The sequence below is a fragment of the Odocoileus virginianus genome, chromosome 18 (genome assembly GCF_023699985.2).
Source record: "Odocoileus virginianus isolate 20LAN1187 ecotype Illinois chromosome 18, Ovbor_1.2, whole genome shotgun sequence".
NCBI lineage: Eukaryota > Metazoa > Chordata > Mammalia > Artiodactyla > Cervidae > Odocoileus > Odocoileus virginianus.
In genome coordinates, this window is record NC_069691.1 from 55,876,130 (window position 1) to 55,901,527 (window position 25,398).

The 25,398-nt window shown below is 39.6% G+C and overlaps 1 protein-coding gene across 1 annotated transcript in view; it reads left to right on the forward strand.

Moving 5' to 3' along the window:
* The window catches only part of LOC110130091 (uncharacterized), a 45,856-nt gene that overhangs the window by 11,343 nt on the left and 9,115 nt on the right, over positions 1 to 25,398 (forward strand). Inside the window, exons 3-4 of the mRNA XM_070480187.1 lie at positions 22,706 to 22,745; positions 23,958 to 24,173. Coding sequence (XP_070336288.1) covers positions 22,706 to 22,745; positions 23,958 to 24,173 — 256 coding nt within the window. The remainder of the gene's footprint in view (positions 1 to 22,705; positions 22,746 to 23,957; positions 24,174 to 25,398) is intronic.

Consider the following 25,398-nt stretch of genomic DNA (forward strand, 5'->3'; position numbering starts at 1 on the left):
CTACCTGATGCTGGACTGTCTTACAATGTGAGTTGGTAGTGTTTCAGTTGTCTGTCGCTGTGTAATACACTTCCTCAAAGCTTGGTGACTTAAAACAACAATGATTTTGCAGTTTGGATAGGATTTGGTAGAGCTTAGCTCTGTTCCATGTGTCACCAGCTGGGGTGTTTTAACTGGGGTTGGAGGATATACTTTCAAGATGGTGCACTCAGGTAACTGGCAAGTTGGTACTGGCTATTGACCGGGAGCTCAAGTGAAGACTGTCAGCCAGAGGTTTGGATTTTATTTCACAAGAGCTGTTTGGGCTTTCTTACAACACGGTGGCTAGATTTCAAGATGTAGAAACTACCCAGCGTTCTTAATACCTTGCTTTGAATACTCATAATATTTCTTTCTCTGCATTTTATTGGCCAAATTAGTCTTAGACTCAGCAGATTCAAAGGGAAGGAATGTAAGTGCCTCCTGTTTATGGGGGAAACACCATGTACATATATGGAGGGGCAGAATTATTAGAGACTCTCTTTGGAGAATGACTTTAGTTTTCTGCCATAAAATTTCTTTGTAAAATATGAAATTGAGAGAGGGCAAAAATAGCACATACATCACAGAATTGGTATAAAAATCATATTCCTGGCACATAGCAAGTAGATACATTTTTTAAAAGATTTTTTTGATGTGGACTGTTTTTAAAGTCTTCAAAATTGTTACAATATTACTTCTGTTTTTTTTGGCCAGGAGGCATGTGGGATCTTAGTTGCATGACCAGGGATCCAACACACAGCCTATGCATTGAAAGATGAAGTCTTAACCATTGGACCACCAGGGAAGTCCCAATACATTTTAACTAATTTAACTAATTTTCATTGCTATGAGAAAATGAAAAATTCCTGCAAAACACCAAGTTGGAGAAGAACATACTTTTTCCTCCATGGAGATTATGATTTTACTGGTTAGTATTTCCTTTGGTATCTTTAATTGCCATATTCTCTTTGCTTCTACTTAACTGACAATTTTTTTTTTTTTTTTTTTTTAAAGATCTCAAACCAGTAGTCCTTAAATGGAAGGACTAACCCACAGTTTTGTAGGGTAATGACTTTTGGTGTCTCTGTTGGAATCCTTTTTCTTTTTATACTTTGTTGCAGATTTTTTTTTCTTCTTGATATTACTTTTCAGTCCTGGCCACATTATGTTTTGAAAAAGCAGTTCTCTGTAGAGGTACAATGAATGATATTGGAATGACATGCCCTGGAAGCTGCTCCTGGTTCTCTCTTTGGAAACTCTTGTGCAGAGTTAGTCCTTTAGGAAGTTTACAGGTCACCAGAGGTCATCAGCCAGATAAATCTGAAGAATAACCAGTGGAGCTAGATAAATTCAAGTCAGGTAATCTCTATATATTAGCAGTTCCAACAAGATAATTTCTTATTTCTACACCAGAGATGGGAATTGATGTTAAACAATATGCAACTGCAATTATGTAAATTTATTTTTAGTGGTTGAGATATTAGCCAGTCAGACTTTTTATTCACCAGTGCATGGTGTCTTTGTAACTAGCTTTTTTTTTTTTTTGTATATGAAGAAAGCAATCAGGTTTGTGCCATATTCTCATAACACTGCTAATTTTCATTCTTTTCTTTTGATTCTGTGTCCAGACCTGTAATTCCTTCGAGTGATTAAGACCACAAGTTTTTCCTTCCACAGCTGACATTTCCTTTCTATGATTACTCATCTCTTTAGTTCTTTTAATAGCTGCATTTTATTAATGATCATTTACCATTCTAGTAATAAACTCTATGTCATTTAGTCCTTCCGGAATTTTCTGATTCTTGATTACAGTGTAACATATTGCCTGATTAATTGCTCATCATTGCTGTTTTCAGCTTCTGCGTGCACTAGTTAAGCTTATTTCTTCCCTTTTTGGCGTTTCTAGCCCCTGAAGATTTTCATTTTTGAAAACCTTATTAGTTATCTCCAACTCCTCTCACTTCCTTTTTGCATTCCCTGATAGCACAGAGCATATGCGGAATCCCTGTCTATCTATCTGTATATGGTTACTATTTACACTTATTTGAATCTAGCACAGAAGTTCTCAGATTTTAGTGTAACTTAGGAGCACCTAGAAGGCTTTTTAAAACATAGCTTTCTGGGCCCCTCTCCCAGAGTAGATCTGGTTGTGGACAGAGAATTCACATGGCTAACAAGTTTCTGGCCAGGACCAAGCCTTGAGAACCCCTGGCATAGCTGATTACCATGGTGGTTAAGAGTTTAGGCTCTAGGTTTTGCTGATACAGGTTCAGATCACAGTTCTGCCACTTAACTTTCTTAATCATGTGACCTTGAGACAGCTAAGGCCTCACAGTTTAATCTTTGTAAACCTCAGTTTCCACTTTTATAAAATGGAAAGAGAAGTAACCTTCTAAACTTGTAAGTATGAGGTGAATTGATCCATATAAAGCACTGAGTGCATTGCTGCTGCTGCTGCTGCTGAGCTGATTCAGTCGTGTCCGACTCTGTGCGACCCCATAGACTGCAGCCCACCAGGCTCCCCCGTCCCTGGGATTCTCCAGGCAAGAACACTGGAGTGGGCTGCCATTTCCTTCTCCAATGCATGAAAGGGGAAAGGGAAAATGAAGTCACTCAGTCGTTTCCGACTCTTCGAGACCCCATGGACTATAGCCTACCAGGTTCCTCCGTCCATGGGATTTTTCCAGGCAAGACTACTGGAGTGGGTTGCCATTTCCTACTGAGTGCAATGGCAAGATGTAAATACTCAAAATGTTAGCTGGTGGTATTTTTTAACCAGATGTGAGAAATTAATGTTCAAGCTCAATTACTAAAATTAAGAAAATATGCCCCCTCTAGTAAGTTAATCATTTATCTCTGGATCTTGATTTTTTTTTAATACTGATGAAGTAGAAATTTTTCTTCTCTTTTTTTTTTTTTTTCAAGATTGGCTGTGTGGACAGAAAGATTTGGTAGAAAGATCATGAGATTTGGAATCAGGAAAATGCCTGGGTTCCAGTCTAGACTCTGCTATTCCTGGCTTTGTGAGTCATAGCAATTTTCTTCATCTCTCTGATCCAAGTTTCCTCTAAATATCTTCAGAAGTGGTGATATAAATGGTAAGGACTGTTACATGGATCAGATGAGCTAGATCATTTGAAAGGTTTTTTATCTTAATATTCAGTACAGGTATTGTTATTTTTATTGAAAATAAGGGTCTAGAGCAATTTTTAAAATTTTTATTGGGGTGTAGTTGATTTACAGTGTTGGGGTTAGTTTCAGGTGTACAGCTGGAGCAATTCTTTATTGTACTTATTATCATGAAGAATTATGCTTCTGTGGAGTGACAATTATGGAAAAATTTTTTCCATTGTAATTATTTTGAGTTGGTGGTGACTCTAACTGGGAATTGTGGAACACTTAGATATGTGAGTGTGTTATCTTTTATTAGTAATTAAGCCAGATTGCTTTCTTATTGGCTGAAATGCTGGTTCATTTTTCAGACATTTTACCTGGAAGGAATTAACATCTGAATGACCATATTTCAAAATGATGCAAGGAGAAAGAAAAAAAAAATGTGTCTGGCAATGACTGGACCAAAAGCATATTTTAGAAAACTTTGCCCCATGATGTGAGTTGCTGAGTTTTGATAATGAATTTTGGATGAAAATCAGGGGCTTATTTTCAGTTTGGGACTGTATAATTCTTTCAGAAGAGGAAAGAAGAGAAAATGAAACATTTTAAAATGTGGCACTGAACACTCTGTTAGGCGCTGTGGGAGATATGAAAATGAACCACACACGTTTCATCCTTTAACTGCGTTTCTCTTTCAGAAAGCACAGCAACATAACAAAAATCACTACACATGTCATAAAGAAGGTCAAGTCAGAAGGCTGAGAGCACTTAAAGGAGAAAGAGATTATGTCAGGCTGGAAGATCAGCCCCCTCCCAATTTTAGGCCACACTCTGAGCCACATTAAGCTCATGTATCTGAGTATCATATAGATTCTGGAAAGGACTTGGTGAGCCCAATTTATTGATCTTCACAGAGGATTATATTTAAACCATCTCAGACAGATGAGAACCTATCCCCCGTTGGGGGAAGAAATCCTTCCCTTGAAAGAGATTCTATAACCTTCTTTATTAACTCATTTCAGTATTTAACAGCCTTTACTGGCAGCTGAGAAACCTGCTTTAACTCCCACACGCACATCAGAATTTGTTCCTTCTGGGCTTACCGAATGCAGACTTGTATCTCAATGTTAGGCAACCATCATCCTAACTCCAGGATCCTCATGTCATTGCCTCACTATGTGATTAAACAATTAAACAATTTGGGAGTTGGGATATAGCCCTGGCTAAGAGCATTGAGAGGCAGTGGTTTTGGATTAGAGTCCTGACTCTCATTGGGTTTCCCTGGGGGCTCAGATGGTAAAGAATCTGCCTGCAATACAGGAGACCTAGGTTCAGTCCCTGGGTAGGGACAATCCCTTGGAGAAGGGAATGGCAACCTGCTGCAGTGTTCTTGCCTGGAGAATTCCATGGAAAGAGAAGCCTGGTGGGCTGCAGTCCATGGGGTCGCAGAAGAGTTGGACATACTTTGACTTTATTCTTCACTTTCCTGACTGTCACTTTGTTGTCCTGGAACCTAGGGCAAAGTTACTTGAAACCTCTGTGCCTCAGTTTCCTTATCCATAGAATGGAAATAGAATTATATTTATCTCTTAATAGATATCATATCTACTTCTTAGGGTTGTTGTGAAGATTAAATGTAAAAGATCCATGTTTGTGTTGAAGTACATGAAGTCATCAGTGTGTGACCATCTTGACCAATTAAAAACTAGCAATTTTATGTCGTTCAAGTTAGTCATGGCTTAGCAAAGTACCTAGAATCTACCAAAGACTCAACATTAATAGCATTTTTTAGAAGCAAAGGATTTTTTATTGTTGTTATTACATCCTTCTCATTAGTGTTACCATGGCATACATATTCAGGCTCAGTGCTAGAGGATATTCCTGCGAACAAACCACTACAAAATGGTGAGCACATGGATTGTGGAGCTGTATCTGAGACCATACATGTGCAGGAGATAGAGCATCTGGGTCGGCCTGCAGAAGGTGTTGAAGGCTCCAGAGAGGTGGCAGCATTTGAAATGGGGCCTTGTAGGATGAGCTGGAGTTTTCTAGGTAGAAACCAATGAAGAATCCCACACAGAAGCAAGAGCCTGTGCCCAAGGCACAGAGGTGGGAGAGGGTGTGGGAGCTTGAGGAACCTGTCTTGATTCCATATGGTGCGTGTAAAATAGGACTGTGGGGGTGGAAGGAATTGAGAGCAGAGAGAGGAGGAGGGTGCGCCTTGAAAGACGCTGGAGATTTCCTTGGAGAAGTGTCGTGGTTGGTTTTGCAAGCTGGAAAGGTTCCTCTGGAGATTTTGAAGAAAATGATTGGCCTGGAGAAAGTGTGGAAGACTTCTAAGAAGAGAGACTTGTAAGAAGGCTGTTACAACCAGTAAGCCAAGAAAGAGAGTATAGGGGAGCAGCAGTGTGCTGGGAGTGAATGAAAACGATGTCTTAAAGGTCCTCGTGATGGGAGGGCCTAGGGATGAGGGTGACAGGGAAGTTGTCTGCTGGGTGTGTAGTACAGAAAATAGCAGCAGGACAAGGGTGTGGAAAACTGGGTGGGAGAGGAGTGAGAAGATAATGAGTTGAATTTGGAATTTCTTGCATCCCTGTGCGTGAGGGCTTTCCATTTCCATGGATTTCCTGTTGATTCTGTTCTGACTGCTGCAGCGCGAGTTGTTACGTTCTTACTGGGACCACAGGGATTCATGAGGCCCTTCCTTGTTGGCAGATCTTGACAGCACAAATAACACTTGGCTTTTCTGGTTTCACCAGTGTCTTGCCTTCATGAGGACATTGGTCATGTGCCTGTGCTGAAGCAATGGATAAGTTTTTGTTTTTTTTTTAAATAGCTACTTTTAATGAAGAAATAGAGTGCTCACTACTCTAAAAAATTGTTTAATGATTTATTTTATTATTATTTGACTGCTGTGGGTCTTTGTTGCTGCACAAGGGCTTTCTCTAGTCACAGTGAGCAGGGCTACTCTTCATTGCGTTGAGCGGGCTTCTCATTGTGGCGGTTTGTCTTGTGGCAGAGCACAGGCTCCAGGCACATGGGCTTCACTTTTTGCAGCTTGTGGGCTCTAGAGCGCATGCTCAGTAGCTGTGGCACACAGGCTTAGTTGCTCCAAAGCATGTGGGATCTTCTCAGATCTGGGATCCAGTTGGTGTTCCCTGCATTGCAAGGCAGATTCTGAATGATTGGACCACCAGGGAAGCCCCTCGTTTTAAATTTCTTAAGGTATAGTTGATTTACAACTATAAATTGTTAATTTCTTACATACAAACAATGATTCATTTATATGTGCATATTTATGATATACACACACACAGTAGGACCTTGTTGTTTATCCATTCTCTGTATAATACTTCACATCTGCTAACTCCAAATTCCCAACACGTCCCTCCCCCATCATTCTCCCCCTTGGCAACCACAGTCTGTTCTCTATGTCTGTGATTCTGTTTCACAGGTAGATTCATTTTATAGACTGTCATATAAAATGGCATATAGAATGTCATTTAATGGCATATTATAGAATCCACATATAAGTGATGTCATATGGTATCTTTCTCTTTTGATTTACTTCACTTAGTATGATAATCTCTAGGTCCATCCATGTTGCTGCAGTGCATGTTGTTTCATCCTTTTTGATGGCTGAGTAGTATTCCATTGTATATATGTACCACACTTTCTTTATCCATTCATCAGTTGATGGGCATTTATATTGTTTCCATGACTTGGCTGTTGTAAATAGTGCTGCTGTGAACGTTAGGGTACATGTATCTTTTTGAATTACGCTTTCATGTGAATATATGCCCATGAGTGGGATTGCTGGATCATATGGAATGCTATTTTAATTTTCTGAGGAACTTCATACTGTTCTCCATAGTGGCTGCACCAACTTACAGTCCCACCAACAGTGTAAGAGGGTTCCCTTTTCTCCACATGCACTCCAACTTTTCTTATTTGTAGATTTTTAAATGATTTCCTTTCTGACTGGTGTGAGGTGATACCTTATTGGAGTTTTGATTTGTGCTTCTCCAATAATCAGTGTTGTTGAACATCTTTTCATGTGTCTGTTGGCCATCTGTATGCCTTCTTTGCAGAAATGTCTATTTAGATTTTCAGCCCATTTTTGGAGAGAGTTTTTTGATTTCTGCTTTTGAGTTGCATGAGTTGTTTGCATATTTTGCAAATTAAGCCCTTTCAGGCACATCATTTGCAAATATTTTCTCCTATTTTGTAGGTTGTCTTTTCATTTTGTGTATATTTTCTTTGTGATGCAAATGGTTCTAAGTCTGAGTAGGTCCCATTTCTTTGTTTCTGTTGCCATGGGATGGCTTCTAGACTTTTTGGCTAGGGTAAAATGTTGCCTTGGGAGACTGACCTAAGAAAACATTGCTATGATGTATGTCAGAGACTGTTTTACCTACGTTCTTTTCTGGGAGTTTTATGGTGTCAGGTCTGTGTTTAATTCTTTTAGCCATTTTGCATTTTTGTATTTTTTTTTTTTTTGAGGTTACTGAGAAGGGTGTGTTCTAACTTCATTGATTTACATGTGGCTGTCCAAATTTCCCAACATCACTTGTTGTAGAGACTGATTTTTTCCCATTGTATGTTCTTTTTTAAAAAAATTTATTGCTCTATAGCTATTTACAATGTTGTGTTTGTTTCAGATATACAGCAAAGTGATTCAGCCATTTGTTATTGTTCAGTCACTAAGTCATGTCCAACTCTTTGTGACTACATGGACTGCAACACACCAGGCTTCCCTGTCGTTCACTATCTCCTGGAGTTTGCTCAAATTCATGTTTGTTGAGTCAGTGATGCTATCTAACCATCTTATTCTCTACCGCCCCCTTCTCCTTTTGCCTTCAACCTTTCCCAGAATCAGGGTCTCTTCCAGTGAGTTGGCTCTTGGTATCAAGTGGCAAAAGTATTGGAGCTTCAGCATCAGTCCTTGCAATGAATATTCAGGTTTGATTTACTTTAGGATTGACTGATTTGATCTCTTTGCAATCCAAGGGACTCCCAAGGGTCTTCTGCAACACCACAATTAGAAAGCATCAATTCTTCAGCGCATATATTCACTTTTTTGCCATATAGGTCATTACAGAATATTGATTGGAGTTGCCTGTGCTACACAATAGGTCCTTATTTCTGTCTATTTTGTATATAGTTGTGTGTTTGTATCAATCCCAGCTCTCTTAATTTATCTGCCCATACCACCTGGTAACTCTTAAGTTTCTTTTCTACATCTGTAAGTCTATTTCTGTTTTGTTTATCCTTGGTACCCATTTTTTTAGATTCCACATATTGTTTTTGCTGTTCACTCACTCAGTTGTGTACGACTCTTTGAGACCCCATGAGCTGCAGTATGCCAGGCTTCCCTGTCCTTCGCTATCTCCCCGCGTTTCCTCAAACTTGTGTCCATTGAGTCAGTGATGCTACTCAACCAGCTCATTGTCTGTCAGCACTTCTCCTGCCCTCAATCTTTCCCAGCATCAGGGTCTTTTCTAATGAGTTGGCTCTTTACATCAGATGAACAAAGTTTTGGAGCTTCAGCATCAGTCCATCCAGTGAACATTTAGGGTTAATTTCCTTTAGGATGGACTGGTTGGATCTCCTTGCTGTCCAGGGGACTCTCAAGAGTCTGCTCCAACACCACAGTTCAAAAGCATCAATTTTTTGTGTTCAGCCTTCTTTATGGTTCAACTCTTACATCTGTACATGACTACTGGAAAAACTATAGCTTTGGCTACACGGACTTTGGTCGAAAAAGTGATGTCTCTGCTTTTTATTTTTTTTTATTTTATTTATTTATTTTTTTATGTCTCTGCTTTTTAGTATGCTGTCTAGGTTTGTCATAGCTTTTCTTCCAAGGATCAAACATCTTTTAATTTCATGGCTGCAGTCACTGTCTGAAGTGGTTTTGGAGCCCAACAAAATAAAGTCTGTCACTGTTTCCATTGTTTCCCCATCTATTTGCCATGGAGTGATAGGACTGGGTGCCATGATCATAGTTATTTGAATGTTGAGTTTTAAGCCAACTTTTTCACTCTCTTTTTTCACCTTCATCAAGAGGCTCTTTCATTACTCTTCATTTTCTGCTATTAAGGTGGTGTCATCTGCATATCTGAGGTTATTGATATTTCTCCCAGAGATCTTGATTCCAGTTTGAGCTTCATCCAGCCCAGCATTTCTTATGATGTACTCTGCATATAAGTTAAATAAGCAAGGTGACGATATACAGCTTGACATACTCCTTTCCTAATTTTGAACCAGTCCATTGTTCCATGTCTGATTCCAGCTGTTACCTTTTGAAGTCCATTCAGGTTTCTTAGGAAGCAGATAAAGAGGTTTGGTATTCCCATCTCTTTAAGAAATGTTCCACAGTTTGTTGTGATCCATATAAAGGCTTTAGCATAGTCATTGAAGCAGAGGTAGATGTTTTTCTGGAATTCTCTTGCTTTTTTGGTGATCCAAAGGATGTTGGCAATTTGATGTCTAGTTCCTCTGCCTTTTCTAAAACCAGCTTGAACTTCTGGAATTTCACTGTTCAAATACTGTTGAAGCCTGGCTTAGAGAATTTTGAGCATTACTAGCATGTGAGATGCTAACATGAGATGAGTGCTATTGTGTGGTAGGTTGAACATTCTTTGGCATTGCCTTTCTTTGGGATTGGAATGAAAACTGACCTTTTCCAGTCACTGCTGACTTTTCCAAATTTGCTGACATATTGAGTACAGCACTTTAACAGCATCATCTTTTAGGACTTGAAATAGCTCAGCTGGAATTCCATCACCTCCACTAGCTTTGTTCATAATGATGTTTCCTAAGGCCCACTTGACTTCATAGTCTAAGATGTCTGGCTCTAGATGAGTGATTACACCATCATGGTTACCTGGGTCATGAAGATCTATTTTGTGTAGTTCTTCTGTGTATTCTTGCCACCTCTTCTTAATATCTTCAGCTTCTGGTTAGGGCCATACCATTTCTGTCCTTTATCGTGCCCATCTTTGCATGAAATGTTCCCTTGGTATCTCTAATTTTCTTGAAGAGATCTCTAATCTTTGCCAACCTATTGTTTTCCTATTTCTAGCACTGTTCACTTAGGAAAGCATTTTTATCTCTCCTTGCTATTGTTTGGAACTGTGCATTCAGATGGGTATATCTTTCCTTTTCTCCTTTGCCTTTTACTTCTCTTTGTTTCTCAGCTGTTTTTAAGGCCCCCTCAGACAACCATTTTGCCTTTTTGCATTTTTTTTCTTGAGTATGGTTTTGATCACTACCTCCTGTACATCTTACATCGAAAAAGCAAGAGTTCCAGAAAAACATCTACTTCTGCTTGATTGCCTACACCAAAGCCTTTGACTGTGTGGATCACAACAAACTGTGGAAAATTCTTAAAGAGATGGGAACACCAGACCACCCTACCTGTCTCCTGAGAAATCTGTATGCAGGTCAAGAAGCAACAGTTAGAAATGGACATGGAACAACAGACTGGTTCCAAACCGGGAAGGAAGTACATCAAGGTTGTATTTTGTCACCCCGATTATTTAACTTACATGTAGAGTATATCATGTGAAATGCCAGGCTGGATGAAGCACAAGCTGGAATCAAGATTGCTGGGAGAAATATCAATAACCTCAGATATGCAGATGACACCACCTTAATGGCAGAAAAAAAGAAGAACTAAAGAGCCTGTTGATGAAAGTGAAAGAGGAGAGGGAAAAGGCTGGCTTAAAACTCAACATTCAGAAAATTAAGATCATGGCATCTGGTCCTGTCACTTCATGGCAGATAGATGGGGAAACAAGGAAAATAGTAAGAGACTGTTTTCGTGGGCTCCAAAGTCACTGCAGATGGTGACTGCAGCCAGGAAATTAAAAGACCCTTGCTCCTTGGAAGAAAAGCTATGACCAACCTAGACAGTATTTTAAAAAGCAGAGACATTAGTTTGCCAACAATGGTCTGCCTTATCAAAGCTATGGTTTTTCCAGTAGTTATGTATGGATGTGAGAGTTGGACTATAAAGAAAGCTGTGCGCTGAAGAATTGATGCTTTTGAACTGTGGTATTGGAAAAGACTCTTGACAGTCCCTTAGACTGCAAGGAGATCCAACCAGTCCATAATTGATGCTTTTGAACTGTGGTATTGGAAAAGACTCTTGACAGTCCCTTGGACTGCAAGGAGATCCAACCAGTCCATTCTAAAGGAAATCAGTCCTGAATATTCATTAGAAGGACTGATGCTGAAACTGAAACTCCAGTATTTTGGCCACCTGATGTGAAGAACTGACTGATTAAAACAGACCCTGATGCTGGGAAGGATTGAAGGCAGGAGGAGAAGGGGACAACAGAGGATTAGATGGTTGGATTGCATCACCGACCTGATGGACATGAGTTTAAGCAAGCTTTGGGAGTTGGTGATGGACAGGGAAGCCTGGCGTGCTGCAGTCCATGGGGTCGCAAAGTTGAGACACTTGAGACTGAACTGAACTCTTGTACAGTGTTATGAATCTCTGTCCGTAGTTCTTCAGGCATTGTGTCCATCAGATATAATCCCTTGAATCTGTCACTTCCACTATATAGTCATAAGAGTGCCTGAATGATCTAGTTTTTTCCCCCTACTTTCTTCAGTTTAAGTCTCAGTTTGGCAATAAGGATTTCATGATCTGAGCCCCAGTCAGCTACTGGTCTTGTGTTTCCTGACTGTATAGAGCTTCTCCGTCTTCAACTGCAAAGAATGAAATCAATCTCATTTCAGTATTGACCATCTGGTGATGACCATGTGTAGAGCTGTCTCTTGTGTTGTTGGAAGAGGGTGTTTGCTGTGACCAGTGAGTTCTCTTGGCCAAACTTTAGCCTTTGCCCTGCTTGATTTTGTACTCTGATGCCAAACTTGCCTGTTACTTCAGGTATCTCTTGTTTCCTGCTTTTGCAACCCAGTCCCCTGATGAAAAGGGTATCTTTTTGGGGTATTTATTTCTAGAAGATCTTACAGTCTTCATAGAACTGTTCAACTTCAGCTTCTTCAGCATTAGTGGTTGGGATATAGACTAGGATTACACTGATACTGAATGGCTTGCCTTGGAAATGAACAGAGATCATTCTGTCATTTTTGAGATTGTACCCAAGTACTGCATTTTGGACCCTTTTGTTGATTGTGAGGGTTACTCCATTTCTTCTATGGGATTCTTGCCCACAGTAGTAGATATAATGGTCATCTCCCATTCTGTTCCATTTTCATTCATTGATTCCTAAAATGTCAATATTCACTTCGGCCATCTCATGTTTGACCACTTTGAATTTACTTTGATTTGCGGACCTAACATTCCAGGTTCCTGTGCAATATTGTTCTTTACGGCATTGGACTTTTCCTTCCAACGCCAGACACTTCCAAACAGAGGTCGTTTCCACTTTGGCTCAGCTTCCTCATTCCTTCTGGAGTTATTTCTCCACTCTTCTCCAGTAACATTTTGGGCACCTACTGACCTGGGAAGTTTATCTTTCACTGTCATATCTTTTTGCCTTTTCATACTGTTTATGGGATTTTTATGGTAAGAATGCTGAAGTTTGCCATTCCCTTCTCCAGTGCACCACATTTTGTCAGAACGCTTCTCCATAACCCGTCTGTCTTGAGTGGCCCTACACGACCTGGCTCACAGTTTCATTGGGTTAGACAAGGTTGTGATCCATGTGATCAGTTTTTGGTTTGTTTTCTTTAATTGTGGTTTTCATTCTCTCTTCCCCTCTGATGGACGAGGATAAAAAGGCTTGTGGAAGCTTCCTGAAAGAAGGGACTGGCTCTGGGTAAAACTGGGTCTTGCTCTGCTCTGGTGGGCAGAGCCATGCTCAGTAATTCTTTAATCCAACTTTCTGCTGATGGGTGGGGCTGTGTTCCCTCCCTGTAGTTTGGTCAGAGGCCAAACTATGGTGGGGTGATGGTGATATAGGTGACCTCCTTCAGAAGTACTCAATGCCAGCACGCCACGGCTCCCAGGACTGCTGTAGTCAGTGCCCCCGGCCCTGCAGCAGGCCGCGCCGGCCCACGGCTCCACTGGAGACTCCCACGCTCACAGGCAGGTCTGGCTCAGTCTCACGTGGGCCACTGCTCCTTTCTCCTGGGTCCAGGTGCACACAAGGTTTTGTTGTGCCCTCCGAGAGTCTGTTTCCCTGGAGGTTCTCAGTCCTTTTGCCGGATGCCCAGGCTGGGCAGTTTGTTGCGGGCCCTGGAACTTTCACAACAGCAAGAGAACTTTTTTGGTGTAATTTTTCTGTGGCTTGGGGGTCCTCTGCTCATTTGCTTCATAGTGGAGCTAATGGCGACCTCCTCCAAGAGTACTGAAGCCACACTCTGTTCCTCCCACGTCTGCTGCAGCCAGAGCCCCTGTCCCCACGGCAGAGCACTGCTGACCCATGTCTCCCCAGGAGACACTCAAACACTCAAAGGCAGGTCTGGCTCAGTCTCTTGTGGGGATGAGTAATATTCCATTGTGTGTGTGTGTGTGTGTATGTACACACCACATCTTTATCCATTCCTTCCTTTCTTGTTTTTTAAATGTTTACTTATTATTTGGTTGTTCCAGGTCTTAGTTTTGGCATGTGGGATCTTCAGTCTTTATTGCATGCTGGATAGTTTAGTTATGGTGTGTGGAATCTTCAGCTGTGGTATGTGAACTCTTAGTTGCAACATGTAGGATCTTGTTCCCTGACCAGGCCCCCTGCATTGGGAGCAAAGCGTCTTAGCCACTGAACCACCAGGGAAGTCCATATCCATTCCTCTGTTGATGGACATTAAGATTGCTTCCATATTGTGGCTACTGTAAATAGTACTGCAGTGAACATTGTAATGCATGTTTCTTTTTGAATTATGGTTTTCTCTCAGTATATACTTAGGACTGGGATTGCTGGATTATATGGTAGCTCTATTTTTACTCTTTAAGGAACCTCTGTGATGTTCTTCATAGTGGCCGTATCCAACTGACATTCCCCCCAGGAGTGTAGGGGAGGGTTCCCTTTCCTCCATATCTTCTTCAGCATTTATTGTTTGTAAATTTTTTGGTGAGCAGCATTCTAATGGTATGAAGTGATGCCATGTTGTAGTTTTGATCTGCATTTCACTAATAGTGATGTTGAGCATCTTTTCATTTGGTTTTTAGCCATCTGTATGTCTTTTTTGTAGCAATATCTATTTAGATACTCTGTTTTTTGATGGGGTTCTTCTTTTTTTTTTTTTTTTAAATTGAGCTGCTTGAGCTGTTTGCACATTTGGACATTAATCCCTTGTTGGTTGCTTTGTTTTCAATCCCCCCCCCCCCCCATTTTGAGGGTTGTCTTTTTGTTTGTGGTTTCCTTTGCTGTTCAAAATTAAGTTTAATTAGGTCCCATTTTAATTTTTGTTTTTATTTTCATTACTCTAGGAGGTGGGACATGAACAGTGTTGCTGTGATTTGTCAGTGCTCTGTCTGTGTTTTCCTCTAAGAGATCTATAGTATCAGGCCTTACATTTAGGTCTTTAATTCATTTTGAGTTTACTTTTGTGTATGATGTTAGAGAGTATTCTCATTTCATTCTTTTACATGTAGCTGTCCAGTTTTCCTAGCACCACCATTGAAGAGGCATTTTCTCCTTTGTATATTCTTGCTTCCTTTGTCATAGATTAGGTGACCATAGGTGGGTGGGTTAATCTCTGGACTTTCTAACCTGTTCCATTGATCTGTATTTCAGTCTTTGTGTCAATAGTATACTGTCTTGATGACTCCAGCTTTGTGGTATAATCAGGGAACCTGATAACTCCAGTTCCATTTTTCTTTCTCAAGATTGCTTTGGCTATTCTGGATCTTTAGTGTTTCCATCCAAATTGTAAAATTTTTTGTCCTAGTTCTGTGAAGAATGCCATTGGTAACTTGATGGGGATTACATTGAATCTGTAAATTGCCTCGGGTTGTATAGTCATTTTTGCAATATTGATTTTTCCAATCCAAGAACATGGTATATTTTTCCTTCTGTTTGTGTTGTCTTAGATTTCTTTCATCAGCATCTTGTAGGTTTTGGAGTACAAATCTTTTGTCTCCTTAGGTAGGCATATTCCCAGGTGTTTTATTCTTTTGATATCTGTGGATTAATTTTGTATCCTGAAAGTTTAGTCAAATTTATCAATGAACTCTGGTAGTTTTCTGGTAATGTGTTTAGGATTTTATATGTATAGTATCATGTCATCTGTAAACAGTGACGGTTTTACTTCTTCTTTTCCAATCTGGATTCCTTTTATTTCTTTTTCTTCTGTTATTGTCATGGCTAGGACTTCCAAAACTATTTTTTGTAATAGTGGTAATAGTGGGAACCCTTGTTTTGTTCCTGATCTTAGAGGAAATGCTTTCAGTTTTTCACCACTGAGAATAATGTTTGCTGTGGTTTTGTTGTATATGGCCTTTATTATTTTGAGGAAGGTTCCCTCTATGCCCTCTTTCTAGAAATTTTTCTTTTTTTGATTAGAAATTTGTGTTGAATTTTGTCAGAATCTTTTTTTTTTTGCTTCTGTTGAGATTATCATATGGTTTTTATCATTCAGTTTGTTAATATGGTGTATCACATTGATTTACCTGTATTGAAGAATCCTTGCATCCGTGGGATAAACCTGACTTGATCATGGTGTATGATCTGTTTAATGTGTTGTTAGATTCTGTTTGCTACTATTTTGTTAAGGATTTTTATATCCATCTTTATCAGTGATATTGGCCTATAATTTTCTTTTTTTGTGTTATCTTTGTCTGGTTTTGGTGTCAGGAGGACTGTGGCCTCATAGAATGGGTTTGGAAGTGTTTCTTCCTCTGTAGTTTTGGCAAAGGGTGGTTGTTAACTCTTCTGTAAATGTTTGGTAGAATTTGCCTGTGAAGCCATCTGGTCCAGGACTTTGGTTTGTTGGAAAATTTTAATCACAGTTTCAATTTCAGTATTTGTGATTGGTCTGCTCATATTTTCTGTCTCTTACTGGTTCAGTCTTGGAAGGTTGTAGTTTTCTAAGAATTTGTCCATTTCACCCAGGTTGTCCGTGTAATTGGCAGATAGTTGCTTGTCTCTTATGATGCTTTGTGTTTCTTTGGTGTCTTTTGTAACTTCTCCTTTTTTCATTTCAAATTTTATTGATTTGAGTCCTCTTCCTTTTTTTCTTGATGAGAATTTTTTATAGTTCAGTTGTTCAGTCATGTCTGTCTCTTTGCAACCCCGTGAACTGCAGCATGCCCCTCTTCCCTGTCCTTCACTATCTCCCTCAGTTTGAGCAAACTGAGTTCATTAAATATGTGATGCCATCCACAAATTCAGTGGATGGCATCAATGAATGCCAGTCTCTGTTGTCTCATCCTCTTGTCATCCCCTTCTCCTCCTGCTTTCAGTCTTTCCCAACATCATGATCTTTTTCCAGTGACTCGGCTCTTCTCATCAGGTGGCCAAAGTGTTGTAGCATCAGCTTCAGCAGCAAGTCCTTCCAATGAATATTCAGGACTGATTTCCTTTAGAATTGACTGGTTTGATTCCCTTGCTGTCCAGGGGACTCTCAAGAGTCTTCTGCAGCACCACAATTCGAAAGGATCAATTCTTTGTCACTCAGCTTTCTTTATGGTCCAGCTATCACATCAGTACATGACTACTGGAAAAACCATTGCTTTGACTTATACGGACCTTTGTCAGCAAAGTGATATCTCTGCTTTTTAATGTGCTATCTGGGTTGGTCATAGCTTTTATTCCAAGGAGCAAGCATCTTTTTAATTTCATGGCTTCAGTCACCATCTGCAGTGATTTTGGAGCCCAGGAATTTAAAGTCTGTCACTGTTTTCATTGTTTCCCCATCTATTTGCCATGAAGTGATGGGACCAGATGCTATGATCTTACTTATTTGAATGTTGAGTTTTAAGCCAACTTTTTCACTCTCTTCTTTCACCTTCATCAAAAGGCTCTTTCTTTCCTCTTCGTTTTCTGCCATTAAGGTGGTGTCATCTGCATATCTGAAAATATTGATGTTTCTCATGGCAATCTTGATTCCATCTGGAAAAAATCATCCAGCCCAGAATTTCTCATGATATACTCTGCATTTAGGTTAAATAAGCAGGGTGACAATATACAGCCTTGAAGTACTTCTTTCCCAATTTGAAACCAGTCTGTTGTTCCATGTCCGATTAACTGTTGCTTTTTGGCCTGCATACAGGTTTCTCAGGAGGCAGGTAAGGTGATCTGGTATTCCCATTTCTTTAAGAATTTTCCAGTTTGTGGTGATCCACACAGCCAAAGGCTTTAGCTTTAGTCATTGAAGCAGAAGTAGATGTTTTTCTGGACTACCCTTGCTTTTTCTGTGATCGAATAAATGTTGGCAATTTGATGTCTAGTTCCTCTGCCTTTTTTAAATCCAGCTTGAATGTCTGGAAGTTCATGGTTCAGGTACTGTTGAAGCCTAGCTTAAAAGGTTTTGAGCACTACCTTCCTAGCATATAAAATGAGTGCTATTGCCTGGTAGTTTGAACATTCTTTGGCATTGCCCTTCTTTGGGTTTGGAATAAAAACTGACCTTTTCCAGTCCTGTGGCCACTGCTGTGTTTTCCAAATTGCTGACATATTGCGTGCAGCACTTTAACAGCATCATCTTTTAGGATTTGAAATATCTCAGCTGGAATTCCATCACCTCCACTAGCTTTGTTCATAGTGATATTTCTTAAGGCCCACTTGACTTCACATTCCAGGATGTCTGGCTCTAGATGAGTGATTACACCATCATGGTTACTTGGGTCATGAAGATCTATTTTGTATAGTTCTGTGTATTCTTGCCACCTCTTCTTAATAGCTTCAGCTTCTGGTTAGGTCCATACCATTTCTGTTCTTTATTGTGCCCATCTTTGCATGAAATGTTTCCCTTGGTATCTCTAATTTTCTTGAAGAGATCTCTAGTCTTTCCCATTCTGTTGTTTTCCTCTATTTCTTTGAATTGTTCACTTAAGAAGGCTTTCTTATCTCTCCTTGCTATTCTTTGAAACTGTGCATTCAGATGGGTATATCTTTCCTTTTCTCCTTTGCCTTTCACTTCTTTTCTCAGCTGTTTGTAAGGCCTCCTCAGACAACCATTTTGGCTTTCTTTTTCTTGGGGACAGTTTTGTTTACCGCCTCCTGTATATGTTATGAACCTCCATCCATAGTTCTGGCACTCTATCAGATCTAATCCCTTGAATCTATTTTTTACTTCCACTGTATAATCATAAAGGATTTGATCTAGGTCATACCTGAATGGCCTCGTGATTTTCCCTACTTTCTTAAATTTAAGTCTGAATTTGGCAATAATGAGTTCATGATCTGAGCCACAGTCAGCTCCTGGTCTTGTTTTTGCTGACTATATAGAACTTCTCCATCTTTGATTGCAAAGAATATAATCAATCTGATTTCAATATCACCATCTGGTGAGGTCTATGTGTAGAGTTGTCTCTTGTTAGAAGAGGGTATTTGCTAGGACCAGTGCGTTCTCTTGGCAAAACTGTTAGCTTTTGCCCTACTTCATTTACTCCAACACCAAACTTGCCTGTTGATAAGTCTGGCTAAAGGTTTGTCAATTTTGTTTATCTTCTCAAAACCAGCCCTTATTTTCATTGATCTTTGCTATTGTTTTCTTCATTTCTCTTTCATTTATTTCTGCCATGATTTTTATTGTTTCTTTCCTTCTACATACTTTTTTTTCCCCCTAATTGTCTTAAGTGTAAGGGTAGATTGAGATTTTTCTTGTTTCTTGTGGTAGGACTGTATTGCTATCAACTCTACTCTTAGAACTGCATTGTTTATAGGTTTGTTTTTTTTTATTGATGGCCCTTCTGACCTATGTGATGTTGTATTTCACTATGGTTTTGTTTTCCCTCTCTCTAATAATTAGAGTACTTACTGTTCTTTAGGCACTGCTGGAAATGCTTTCTGTTCAAATTTTGCTTAATTTTAGCAACAACTATAAAGGTGTGTAGTACTATTAAGGCCATTTTATACGTGAGGACAGGGAAGCTGATGGAGGTCAACTAACATGTTCAAGGTCAAATAACTAATGAGTGGTCAAGCCAGGATGCAAATGGAGGTGGAGGGTTCCAGGGCCTAAACTTTATGCTAGGATGTGTCATTTGGTCTAGGCAGTCCTCTGTGTCCTTTCCATGAGGGTGTTTTATAATAGGGTTTTTTGTTTGTTTTTTAAAAACCATTCTTATTTGGTCCAAACTATTTTATTAATACATAGTGTTCAGAGGTTTGCAGATTCAAAGACTAATTTTTTAAAAAAAATTTATTGAAGTATAGTCGATTTACATGTAAATTTCTGTACAGCAAAGTAACTCAGTTATACATATATATATATGTTATATATATATATACACACACACACATACACATTCTCTTACATAATCTTTTTCATTATGATTTCTCATAGGATACTGAATATAGTTCCCCATGCTATAGTGGTACCTTTTCGTTTATCTGTTCTATATATCAGTTTGCACTTGCTAATCCCAAACTCCTCATTCACCCATCTCCCAGCCTCCTTCACCCTTGGCAACCACAAGTCTGCTCTTAGTCTGTTTTTAGGTAAATTCATTTGTGCGATATTTTAGATTCCACATATAAGGGATATCATATGTTATTTACCTCAGACTAATATTTTTTCCATGGGTTAAAAATTCTTCTGTCTAATCTATGGTCTCCAAGGGGAATGACTCTGTATTTTGGTTCTAAATAATTGTATTTGGCCTGTTATTTCATTCTAGATAATCTTACTGTATTTGGTCTGTTATTTTTTTTCACTTTTTAGTTTGGGGGGCCCCTCAGGAGGAGTCATATAGGAGTATAGATATAGGTGATATTTTCTCTCTAAGGTAAAGTAAATTTATTGCTTATTTTTGATACTGACCGAAATAAAGTTTAATGTTTTGTGGGTATTTTTTGGGAAGTCACTTATATGCTATGCTGGTATTCTGCATCGTTATGATCCCACCATTCATCCTTGCTATGGATGGAATCTTTGTGTCCTCAGAATTCATATATTGAGGCCTCAATCTCTGATGCAATGGTATTTGGAGGTGGGGGCCTTTGGGAAATAATTAACTTATGAGTTCATGAGGGGAAGCTCCGTGATGGGATTAGAGCTCACTCTCCTTTTCTCTGCCATGTGAGGACACAGCAAGAAAGCAGTGCCCTTTAAGCCACCCAGTGTTTGGTATTTTTGTATAGCAGCCTGAGTAGACAGCACAGTCCTCTGTGGGTCTTCAGTAAGATGACTCATATCTGCTATGGGCCCCACAATGGTGTGACAGTCCTCACTGTAAGGCAGTCCCTTACCTTGGTTGCAGCCCAGTCACTGACTGATGGAAAAACCAAGCTCAAGTTTTCTTTCCGTAGATGTGTTTTTATGAATTACTTAGCTGGGCTTTGTTCCTGCCTTTACTAATTGCACTCACTGGAAAGAACTATGGAGTGCTGGCATTAAGAACCCTTTGAAAGACAAAGCAGTTGATTATTCGTATCATCAAAGTAGGTACTCATATCAGCACACTAAGTCCTGTGTAGAAATAGCTTGTTGGCAGAATTGCACTCTCAAGGGCGGATATCTTCAAGTCATCCTTAACTCTCCAGCAGAAAGGCAACCACATACAATGCTGGGAGTGGGGAAAATGTTGAACTGAAGGTATCTCATGTGAAATTGTGAGTGGCCTTCAATGATGGCTGTCAAAGGAGAGTCACAGTGCTTCACTTTTCTTTCCAGTGATGGAACTGCTATCCTCAGGAAAGCTCAGTTTGCTTCCTGGCACAAGTATTAACTAATGGTTTGAATGAACATAATCTTTTTACCTCCTTGCCTTCATATGCACTGTTTCCTCTCTGAGGAAAGCCTACCCCTCATCCCCCAGCCCTGCCTACACCTCACTTCTAGAGAATTTCCTACGTGTGGCTTTCCTTACCTAAATAATAACAGTGATACGAGCTAGCCTTTATATAGTACTTACTATGCATCTGGTAGTGTAGAGGGTTGAATTGTGGGGCGGTGGGAATACCTGCTTCAGATCTTGCTGATAAGGAGTTGCATTGCCTACAGAGAATTAAAAGCCATATTAAAAGCAAAAAACTGATTCTGCTTTTTTTCTGACCAACCTATTTTGGCAGTTCTAAACAACGTCAGTAATAAAACACCCCTCCCCACGGGGGCAGACTTCTCAGCCCCCTTCATCCTTGGTACCCGCTCTGTGTGCCCAGCACCTTCCTAAGCTTTTATATATATTAACTTCCATAACTTGTCCCCATTTTACAGCTGAGGGAATGGAAGCACAGAGATCATGTGACTAACCTAAGTTTACATGCAGTTTGGTCATACTGCCTAATCCAGCAGTATTGCATGATTTCACCTAACCACTAAGTATCTGCCTGGTGGAAGGTCTAATACACATATGTTGATAGATACCTCTGTGAAGACACCCTGAGCCACCCAGGGGGTAGTTAATAGCTCCCTACATGTGTCCCTCACCCCGTTTATATTTCTGTCATATTACTCACTGTGCTGCAGGGAGGAGACAGAGCTCCCTAAGCCTAGTCCGAGGGCTGCCTTGTAATAGAGGTTGAAAGAATGACTGAGTGAATGCAGTCTTTGGTCCCAGAGCTAGGGGATCTGCATATATTTATGTATATTACATGTATATCATGGCAGATTGGTGGAACGCTCTGGATTTTGGTTTGCATTCAAGAACAGCTTTCGGTTCTGACTCTGTTACTAATTATCTGTGAAACCCAGAATCAGGAATTGAATACATGTGAATATTTGTTTCCTAGTTTGTAAAGTAGGAGGTAGGATAGTCTGTCAGTGATTTTCAGTAGTGGTAACCTACCTTTAAACTAAACTCAAGTGGAGTTCTTTTTTTTTTTTCATCCCCTTGTTAACAGTCATTTTTGTAGAAAAAACTTTTCATTTATATATGACATACTACAGAAAGCACACAAACGAGAAGTATACCGCTTACTGAATTACCACAGGGTCAGCACATCCATGTGACACCACCTGCATCAAGAAACAAAGTATTAGCAGTTTTCTGGTATGTGCCTTCTTAGACAATGAGAAGCTCCTCTTTCAACATCATAGAGTTCCTGATAAGTGGAAAAATTTAGCATATATTATTTGCTCTAATTTTTCTTACTGTCTTTGTGGGCTTCATCCATGCTGTTACAACCCCATTTGCCTTGCTGTGTAGTATTCCATTGTGTAAACAGACTATAATTATCCATTCTACTATTTATGAATATTTTTATTTTTATTGAATTTTAGTATAGTTGATTGGCAATGTTTCAGCTGTTCACCCTGATATATCATTTTGCAGATTTTTTTCCATTATAGGTTATTATAAGATGGTGAATATAGTTCCATATGCTATATACAATAGGTCTTTGTTTGTCTATTTTTTAAAATTTGTGTTTTATATTGGAGTATGGCTGATTAACAATGTTGTGTTAGTCTCAGGTGTATAGTAAAGTGATTCAGTTATACATACACATAAACCTATTCTTTTTCAATTTCTTTTCCCATTTAGGTTATTCTGGAATATTTAGCAGCGTTCCCTGTGCTGTATGGTAAGTCCTTGCGGGTTATCTGTTTTAAATACAGTAACATGTATATATCAGCCCTAAACTCCCAATTTATCCCATTCCCCACCTTTCCTCTTTGATAACCATCAGTTTGTTCTCTGTGAGTCTGTTTCTGTTTTTAAATTAGTTTAATCATATCATTTTTTTCAGACTCTGCATATAGGTGATACCATATGTTTATCCTTCTCTGACTTACTTCACTCAGTATGGCAGGCTCTAGGTCCATCCATGTTGCTTCAAATCCATTATTTCATTTTTTAATGTCTCAGTAACATTCCATTGTATACATGTATTATTACCACATCTTTACCTATTCTTCCCTCAATGGCCATTTAGATTGTCTTGGCTGTTGTAAACAGTGCTGCAGTGAACATTCCAGGTGAATGTATCCTGGATTGTTGGATCTTATGGTAGCTCTAGTTTTAATTTTTTTAAGGAACCTCCATACTGTTCTCCATAGTGACTATGCCAGTTTATATTCACACCAACAGTGTAGGAGGGTTCAGTTTTCTTCAGTCTGTCCAGCATTTATTTGTATGTTTATAGAGGTTTGGTAATGGCCATTCTCACTGGTGTGTGGTGATATCTCATTGTAGTTTTGATTTGCATTTCTCTAATAATTAGGGATGTTGAGCATCTTTTCATATGCCTCTTGGCCATCTGTATACCTTCTTTGGAGAAATGTCTATTTAGGTCTTCTACCCAGTTTTTGATTGGGTTGTTTGTTTTTTGGATCTTGAGCTGCATGAGCCATTTGTAGATTTTGGAGATTAATCCCTTGTTACTTGCACCATTGGCAAATATTTTCTCCATGCTGTAGGTTGTCTTTTCATTTTGTCTATGGTTTCTTTTGCTGTGATTTATGTCACGGAGTGTTCTGCCTATGTTTTCCTCTAAGGGTTTTATAGAATCATGTCTTACGTTAATCCATTTTTAGTTTATTTTTGTGTACAGTGTTAGGGAGTGTTCTAGTTTCATTCATTTACATGTGGCTATCCAGTTTTTCCCAGCACCATTTACTGAAGCGACTATCTTTCCTTCATTGTATAGTTTTTGCCTCCTTTGTTGGTAGATCCATTGACCATAGGTATGTGGGTTTATCTCCAGACTCTCCATCCTGTTCCACTGATTTATATTTCTGTTTTTGTGTTTTGAGTACATAGTTCCTGTGCTCATGCCTACAATCCCTATGTCCAGGACTCATCACAATCAGAGCACTCCTTTAAGAATCCTGACCTTGGAATCAGACGGCGAGTCGTCCTATGAGACTTCGCACCTGACTGGGGCCGCTGAGGAGCATGTCACTGCATGGGGAGGAGGTGTAGCTACCACGTGGCGGGACAGTGTGGAGAGAACGCCCTGGGGGTATCCCCAGCTTCATTTACCCCAGAGGCCTACCACATCTTCCTATAGGTACTTATTTGGTCCATTAAATCACTCCTTAGTTTAAGTTAGTTCAGGTTAGTACTCTGTTATAATCGAAACAAATCTTATGAGTATACACACATGATACAAACTAAAATATTTAAAATCGCTAAATGTGGAGCTTCAGTGCTTCATTGCCTCACTTCTCAGCAGCCCCTTTTAAAAGCAACAGTGTTATTTAAGATCTGAATGCAGTTTTTGAGGAATGTTGAGGGTGGTGAGTTTTGTCAGTTTAAGAAAAAGAATCTGAAACAGTATTGTATGAGAGGCACAATCCTCTGGACGCCTGCCTGGCACTTTCTTCAATGCTGTCCTCAATTCCACTCTAAATAATCCTGTCTCTTGACTCTGCATCCCTGAGCCTGAGTCACAGGGCATTACATTTGAAAGGTGTAAACCCTGTATTCTGGTTTCAAGTACATTTGCCTTCCACGTAGAAGGAACTCAACAAAATCAGCCCTTACGGCTTAGCTGAAGACCCTTTCCTTATTTGTGGATGATGGCCTACCACATGTCTATGCAACAGTCTACTCCAGAATCTTTAATTCTCTTGAAATCTGCATTTTGACTTGATAAATGACTCCTTACTCCATTTTAATGAGCAGTGTCAGAGGTTCCCTTCATTTTTATCAGTTTCAACCTTCATGTTTATCCCTCTTCTCTCTAGTCCGTGGAATCTGTGTCCTTATTTTGCTCTCAAGCCAGATCCCCATCTTAGCGATACTGTTACTGTATTTATTCCCCCCTCTCTCTGGTGCCTTCAAACTCTCTGTCTTCATAGAGGGTATTTCAGCACAACTTGTGTATTTCTCCTTCACCTTGAAAGAGAATCTTGGTGTCTAGAGCAAACTCCAAAATTATACTGTCTTGTCTTTATTGACACAGTTCTTGAATAAGAAACTCAAGGATATGTTCATCACCTATGTCGAAACCTTGAAATACCTTCTATTCATTTCCAAGGTAGGTCACTCTACCTTCTTGCTTGATCTTTGTCTCTACCCCTGGCTTTGCTTCTCTGTATCCTTAACTCTGAGCATTTCTGAAAGTTCAGCCTGATTGCTGGGCTCTTTCTCCTGTTACAAAGTTCTGTCAGCTTCCTGGATAATGTCTGTGCAAATGATACCCAAATCTATTCCTTCCACCTTGTTCTCTCACCTGAGTTCCAGCTGTGTTGTTTGAAATTCCGGCCGAACATTCACACTCAGCTGTTCAA